The sequence below is a fragment of the Papaver somniferum genome, unplaced genomic scaffold (genome assembly GCF_003573695.1).
Source record: "Papaver somniferum cultivar HN1 unplaced genomic scaffold, ASM357369v1 unplaced-scaffold_18, whole genome shotgun sequence".
In the NCBI taxonomy this organism is placed as follows: domain Eukaryota; kingdom Viridiplantae; phylum Streptophyta; class Magnoliopsida; order Ranunculales; family Papaveraceae; genus Papaver; species Papaver somniferum.
In genome coordinates, this window is record NW_020627707.1 from 5,148,676 (window position 1) to 5,156,779 (window position 8,104).

The following is an 8,104-nucleotide window of genomic DNA, read 5'->3' on the forward strand; positions in this document are numbered from 1 at the left end:
ACCTCAATTTTAACGAGGTAATTTAATAAATTTCGGATTGGTAAAACCCATATTTCCTTAAAAAAAAAAATTCCCATTTTGCAAATAGTCAGTCACATTCTTTTAACAAGTTTTCAATTTAAAATCTAAAAAATAAAAATTAAGAGTATATGGGAGGCAAATGACCCGCCAAAATGAATACCCCAACCAAATTGATAACTGCCGCCGAAAATATAGGATTTGATCTTGCCCCTCTATAAAAATGAAAAACCACTACGCTTTCCGAGTATAGAACGCACAAAAAAAGAATTATAGGAAACTGTTTGGTTTTTGGTTACAGTGCTCTTATCTCAATCTGCTATGGTTTTTTTGTGTTTTTTGTAATGCTAATTAAGTCTGGTTAGGGACTTTTGGTATTTGATCTTTTTCTAATGTTTCTTGTAACATTTTGATTTCTGGGGTTGGTAAGAAATATGAAAATTTTGCTTTAGTGAATCGAAACTTCATCTAAATGATTTCGGCGTTGTTCTTCTTTATAAGACTTATACATCTTTTTCTATTTTACAGCATAGTCCTGACAAAGATTGAGAAGAGCAAGACTTCACGGCCAAAGCGCATAAAGGTATCTTCCTCAAGAAAATTATTTGGTTATTCAATGTTCAGATGTTTCTTTGGTTATGTTGCAGTTGTTTTACGTAGTAGCATCTCTTTATGGTTAGATATGAAACGAATTCCTTTACTCGTGAGCAGATATGAGACTCTTGTGTACTTGTGTGTAATTTGTCATATGGTTACGTGCGCACATTTTTTTTTTTCGTTTTGCTCGTTGAATTTTGGGTTAAAGGACAAAATGCCCCAAAATCGACCCCCTAGGTTTGAAAATGCCCCGGACGTTAGGCAAGAAATCAAAATACCCCATTCCGTTAGTTTTCTCTATTTTGGTCAAAATGGGGCATTTTGATTTCCTTTGACAAGTCAACTGTTAGGTGAAATGTCTTTTTTGCCCTTTATCCCAACGAAGCGTGTAAGTCTCTTTGACACGTGTGCCCCAAAATCGATGACACGTGCACCTTAATCGACACCTGTTCCACCCGTATGGTTCGTACGTGTGCACCAGATCTTATCTTCCTCCTGTCGAACCTAAACCACACAGACCAGAGATAGAGAGAGGGGCTGAGAGAGACAGGCGAGTGAGGAGAGAACCCATGAGATATTGAGAGGGTGGAAGAAGAAGAGAAGATCTTGCTCCATTAGACGGATTGGATGCAAGGCAAGGTGTTCGTGGACAGGTGAAGAACAGGTAAAAGTTAACCTAACTTTTGTTTTGTATTTTGATTACGAGCAAGGGTTTTCACCATTGTTCTTCAACGTTTCAGAGAGAGATTGATAGACAGGATGGCAATGAGCTTCAGGAAGACGATATACACAGGAAGACGGTGAGAGACATGAAGACGGTGAGAGATTGAGAGACAGGAAGACGAATTGGGTAACTTCCTTCAATTTTTTTTGGTTTTACGATTTAGGGTTTGGGTTATGTAGGATGGGTTTCTCGATTTATGATTTTTTTTAGGGGTTTTATGATTTAGGGTTTCTGTAGTAGAGGAAAATTAGGGTTTGACGAATTTGGGGATTATAATTTGGGGGTTTTCAATTTTTAGGGGATAATTAAATTTGGGGATTACTGTAAAAGCCCCATTTGTAATTTTATTAGGGAACAAAATTAAAATTGCAGAGCTATTATTACTGTATAAGCATGAGCTATTTGAGCTAAAATGGAAATTATTACTGTGATGGTGTAAAAGCATGAGCTATTTGAGCTATTATAACTGTAAAATTGATTGATTGTGTGGTGATGTTGAACTGTGTTGTAGTCAGGGTGGAGCAATTGGTTTACTGTATAAGCATGAGCTTCTTGAGCTATTATTACTCTTTTCAATATCACTGTGATTGTGAACTGTGTTAACTAGAATGGAAATGGACATTAGCATAGTTGGGTGATGTTGTTGTAGTCATGGTGGAGCTGAAGTGTTGTGACATGCTGTTTGTTTCATTTTATTGACATGCCAATTTGTTATACTAAAAAATGAACTTGATTGTTATGCTAATCCATATTTGAAGTGCATGGTTTATATGTTGATTAAATGCTTATCCATATTTGAAGTTATATATCCTTTTTCCTGCTGCTTATCCATATTTGAAGCTGAAGTTAGGTGAAATATCTTGTTTTATCAGCATTACCTATGTATTACTTATTCATATTTGAAGCTCAAATACAATGGGCTTATCAGCATTCTGTATGCATTGCAGTTCTCATTTACAATGGGCTCAACCAAAAAAAATTGGGCTTAACCAAAAAAAAAATACCAGTCTTGTATTTGATGTGTTACACTGTCATCTGCATTGCCATTTGTAATGGACTTGTAAATTTTATACAAGAGCATTGCCCTTTGTATTAGATAATGTATATGCCATTTTAATTGATTTGTTTCATTATTGTTAACTGTTTCAGAATGGGGAGTGAGGATAGGAATTTCTGGTTAACAGATATAGGTGGCAGGTTTAAAGACTTGTATTTTCTTGGTTGTAAAGCTGGTACCAGTGGACATGCTTTTATGGCTATGGTAAAGAGACAGCTGGTGAATGCACATGGTATGAATTCTGCACTTGAACTGTTTTTATTTAATGATGAAGAAGGGAATGCATGTGATAAGTGTGAATCAGAGGAAATGTTTATTTCATTTTGGAACAAAGGTAAACCAAATAAAGATGATTTGGTAAGACTGTGGTTCACTCCAATCATTCCTACACAGGAATCTGTTGCAGCCAACCATGTACAGGGGTATGAAGATGACCAGGTGAATTTGCCTAATGTACATCAAGATGAGTGTCATCCTGATGACAGGCCTGACTTTCTCTTTAAGGACTATGATGAGGAAGATGATGGTGAAGATGAACGTGAGGATGAGAGTGGAGATGATAGTGAAGAAGAAGAAACACAAGAACAGATGAATTATGAAGATTGGGTTTCTATGTGTCATAAAGGGATGGAACATTTGAGACTTGTTACAAAAAAACACCACAACTGGTCATAGCTGCTACCTCATTGAACCCAAGGAGCATAGGTCATTTCAGCTGGTCCAAAGATGATAAAGATAACAGATTTGAGAGTCTCATTTTGGCGTATAATGCACAGATAAAAGGTTTTATGAATGGTTGTAGAATGGTTATTAGGTTAGATGGAGCTCACCTAACTGGTAAGTTTGGTGGTGTGATGCTTTCAGCAACAGGTATAGATGCTCAGAATGGGGTATTTCCTTTATGTATGATGATTTGTATGAGTGAAACTGAAGAAAATTGGTTTATGATGTATAAATACCATTACAAGGAACTAATTTACACCTTGTGTAGATCCAATGACAATCAATTGATTGATGATTTCTTTCGTTGCACATCTCACATTCCTGGCTTGATGTAGCAGCCATTATGAAGAAAAAAAATTTTTTTACTGATTTTTGGTTGGATCATCTTCACAATTTATAAGTCAGGGGAGACAAAAAAAAATGACCGTTATTACAACGGTCGGAATGTCACAACGGTCGGAAAATCTAGCCGTTGATTAGCTAGGATGTTCCACGTGTCGCGATCCTAGCTAATAGGACATCGTGGTCATTTGAAAAAAAAATTCGGTAAATGTAAAACCCAAAATCTGCCGCCCATTTTTGTAATCGACACGTGTCGCAATCTCAGTAAATGACGAAAATACGACCCTAAATTTTCATCTTGGTGGACAGAAGGGTATAAAGGTCAATCGATTTCCACGTGCTGGCCACATGCTTACGCATTTGACCACTTAACGCTCTGAAACGGAAAACATAACAGAATGGGACATTTTGATACGATTTTGGGGCATTTTGATTTCTTACCCAACGTTCGGGGCATTTTCAAACCTAGGGGGTCGATTTTGGGGCATTTTGTCGTTTAACCCTTGAATTTTAACCAACCTCCGGGAGCGAGGTCTAACCTTTTTTGTTCGTAGCTTAGCTCTTTGAGTATACTCTCTAGAGTAGAGGTTGTCCATCTTTATTGATTGTTGAGAAACACATAAATGTCCACCACTTGCTTCATTGCACAAGCATGATAATTGTATAAAAAAAACTATAGAATTGATAATGGAATAGGGAATTTGACGATAATTAACCCATAGTATCATGCCAGTTTTAAGCTTACAGTACAAGTTATCATATTTAATTTATATGAGCATCTGGTTTATGCATTATTTTACAAATCTTCCTCTTTCAGGAGGAGTAAGAGATGGAGGAGAAGAAGAGTCGTGAAATGATGACGATTGATCCACATGTTTTGAGATCAAAGAGAAAGTGCAAACTTCGCCAAGAGATACATGTATCGCTAGTGAACAGTCTTCCCTCAGAAATTACCATAGAAATACTATCTCGTTTACCCACTGATTCAATCTTGCAGTGCAGACTAGTGTGCAAAACATGGAGAAAAATACTTCTTCATCCTTCTTTTGCTCATGTGCACTTGCAACAATTTCCGCATTTGCATGGCAGCAGTTACCCATGTCGTTCTTCTGTTATTGGTGCTAAGGTTGGTGTTGGTTTCCTTTTTGGATTTTCGTTTTCGCCGCATCACTTCTCTGAACTGTACTGTGGGGAGTTTGATGACACGCCTAAGAAGAAACTTAAATGGATCAACCAGCCTCCCATTAAGCTTCACTCAATGGTTAGTTCATGTAACGGGTTGATTTGTTTTTCAGATTTCGTCCGTGGTCATTATGTCCCTGAACCTAGCTATATTAGTAATCCTATCACCGGAGAGTACGTGACTCTTCCGAAACTGGAAATTACTAGTGAGAACAAGATTGATAGTATGGTGTGTGGTTTTGGTTACCATTCTTCTATTAACAGGTACAAAATAGTAAAAATCTACTATATCCAGAACCAACCCTTGGGACGAGTCCAGGTATATACGCTTGGATGTGGTAACAGTGGTTGGAGAGACGTGGGAGAAACCGCTTACTCACTTCAACATAGTAAACTCTGTTGGAAGGGTGATCGTTGCCCGTTTGGTGTGCTTGCAAACGGAGCACTTCACTGGCTAGACATGGAACAAAAGATTGCGTCCTTCGATTTGGTGGAAGAGAAGTTATATTTGCTCCCATCACCAGATTTTGTTTATGCTGCCGGTGTGACAAATTTTTTTCAACTTCAGGAACTGGGAGGATGCTTGTGCTTTATTCATCTTAAACCAGATAAATTCTTAGACATATGCTGCCAATATCTACTCTTATGATCCAAAAACTGTAGCTTTCACAAAGCTTTTGGATGAAAATTGTTATGGTGCAACTCCTCACGTGAACAGCTTTGTTTCGCTGAAAGCTCTTGGAGAAAGGTGCAGGTCCAGAAAAAGATACAAGGCTAATCCATCACCGAGGACAATTTTCATAAAACAGCAGACGAATGCATGAAAATATTTCATTTGATTTTAGTCGTATGAACTTCATTTTGTCTTTTCTTTTGACTTACTGGTAGTAGATATTATTTTATTTTTTTATAATTTGAGACACTGGATTTCAATATTTGCTATGTCAATTTCTTGAACGACTGTCTAGTTCAGCTTTGTAAGCGGTCACTGCGGCCATGTCTTGTGCTCAATAAAAGACCAATTTTCTGCAATTTTGGGTGTCCCACAAAAGCGACCAGATAATCTCCGAGCAGAATTTATAAATTTCCTATAATCTCATCATAAAAAATCTGACTGGATTGTGGCCCTGGAGTGTGTTGGAGCATTGGATTGTCAGAGAAAAGCATTCCTCTATTCACCAATACTCTTTGCAAGAACAAACTCCATTCTGAAAGATGTGGAATCGATTGCCATCTTTTATCACAAGTTTTCTTTCAAACGAAGTTGAAATGAACTTACTTGCATTGTGGCAATCATTACAGATTCGAAGGTTCTTCATTATCCGAATAGTTGTTCCTGGCTTGGTTCTCAATAATCCAAATCAATTGCCAGTTTCTCGCTGTGGTGATACAGAATGTCTTTCTTTACCTCATCTGTTAAGTCTTGGAATACAGAAATAAGGTCAGGAACATAACCTTCGCATTCAATCTTCGCTATCAAATTCATCAAGAAGTTACAAATTTCAGGATATTGAAGATGATTTTTATCCCCTGCCATGAAAGTAAAGATTGTTCGATCTATCTCAATGGAACTTATTCCTGGATCTTTCTTCAATCCCTTTGATCTTAACGAGACTCTAGTCTTCTGAACACCTTCCCAGTCCCCTGAAACCGCATACATATTTGAAAGCAAGACATAGTACCCAACATCGTTAGGATTTAACTCAAAAAGTTTCCGCGAAATTTTCAATCCTAACTCTACATTCCTATGAATACTGCAAGCACCAAGTAAAGCTCCGTATACCCCTGCGTCTGGTTTTAAGGGCATGTTATTTACTATTGAGTAAGCTTCGTCCAATCGCCCGGCACGTCCAAGAAGATCAACTATGCATGAATAATGTTGCAGATTAGGCTCCATATTCCATTCTTTGATCAATTGATTGAAAATTACGAGACCTGGATTAACCATCCCAGCATGAGTACATGCACATAATACAGATACGTAAGTTGACTCATTTGGTTCTATACCTGACCTCTTCATTTGGAAAAAGAGACAAACTGCATCAGCACTGTAACCATTCATCCCTAACCCTGCAATCATACAATTCCAACATACGACATCCCTTTCCTTCAGTCCTTCGAAGTAAAGTTTTGCACTGTCAAGATTCCCACAGTTTGAATACATATCTATTATAGCAGAACCCACGAAAATATCATCTTCAAAACCTACTTTTATTGTAAACGCGTGAACACGTCTACCCTGGTGCATTGCTCCTGACTTGCTGCAACCTGATATCATACCCAATAATGCGACTGAATCAAGTGAAATCTCATCTATCTTTATCATCTGATCGAATATGTCCATAGCTTTATTCCCAAACCCAGCATCCGAAAAACCCGATAGCATTAATGTCCATGTGACCACATCTTTAACCGGCATCTCTTCACTGAAAACTCTGTAAGCATCTTCAATGCACTTGAGTTTTACATACATCTCTAATAAAGCAGTCTTAACAAGCAAACAGTTATCAAACCCACTTCTAATAATAAAACTACGAATCATACCTCCTAATTGCGGCCACTCTATCCCTATACATGAAGCTGTCAAGCTCATCATCGTGACCAAATCAGCCACAAACCCATTTCTCTGCATTCTCTTAAATTGAACAATTCCTTCCTCACCCAGTCCATTATCTGAATATCCTGAAATCACAGCATTCCAAGAAAAAACATTTTTCTCCGGCATTGCGTCAAACACTTGCCCAGCAACAGAAACCAAGCCACATTTCATGTACATATCAACTAGAGACGTTCCTACAAACACATTGATCTCCAGACCCAATCGAATCAAGAAAGAATGTATCAATCTCCCGAATTGAACCAACCTCAGTTTAGCAAAAACAGGTAAAATGCTTGTGACAGTTACGTCTGCAACTCTGCAACTCTCAAACCACCACAAGAAGCATAAGAATTCATCAATCTATTAGAAAGGAATATGTTATTAGCCAATCCTGACACGATTATACGAGAATGAATCTGTTGCAAGGGCTTTAAATCTCTGAGTTGTTGTAATATTGAAGCATAATTTGATGGATCTTCAAAAGATTTCAATCTAGTAGTTTTAAGATTATTGGAATACAGACGAGGATTGTATAAGTTTCTTAGATTTGCTTGATAAATAATTTTTTGGTGGGAGAGGTTCCGGTTTTTCAACGTTAGAACTTGAATCATTTCTTTATTTTTGTACTTCGTTTTCAGTTTTCGACTTTTGATTTTATAGTTTGGTTTTTGGGCTTCAAACTTGAGGCTTGACTTAAATCTTGACCCTTTGATCAAGAACGATTTTTTTGGGACCATGATTTTTTTGGGACCATGGTTTTATTTTGGGTAAAGACATTTGAAGTAAATCTAGGTCACCCCTTATCTAGATATTTATATTAATACCTAAATTATCCTCCTGATTAATTTTGGATGATGATTAG

At 37.3% G+C, this 8,104-nt stretch overlaps 2 protein-coding genes across 2 annotated transcripts; one reads left to right on the plus strand and one right to left on the minus strand.

The window, feature by feature from the left end:
- The first annotated feature begins 4,290 nt into the window (after positions 1-4,290).
- LOC113337964 (F-box protein At3g07870-like) lies at positions 4,291-5,467 on the plus strand. Its single transcript, XM_026583496.1, has 2 exons — positions 4,291-5,185; positions 5,307-5,467. Exons 1-2 carry the CDS (start codon positions 4,291-4,293, stop codon positions 5,465-5,467), a joined length of 1,056 nt encoding a protein of 351 aa, XP_026439281.1.
- Positions 5,468-5,991: 524 nt separating this feature from the next.
- Positions 5,992-7,413, minus strand: LOC113337965 (putative pentatricopeptide repeat-containing protein At3g23330). Its single transcript, XM_026583497.1, has one exon. The coding sequence runs from the start codon at positions 7,411-7,413 to the stop codon at positions 5,992-5,994; it is 1,422 nt and encodes a 473-aa protein (XP_026439282.1).
- Positions 7,414-8,104: the final 691 nt, after the last annotated feature.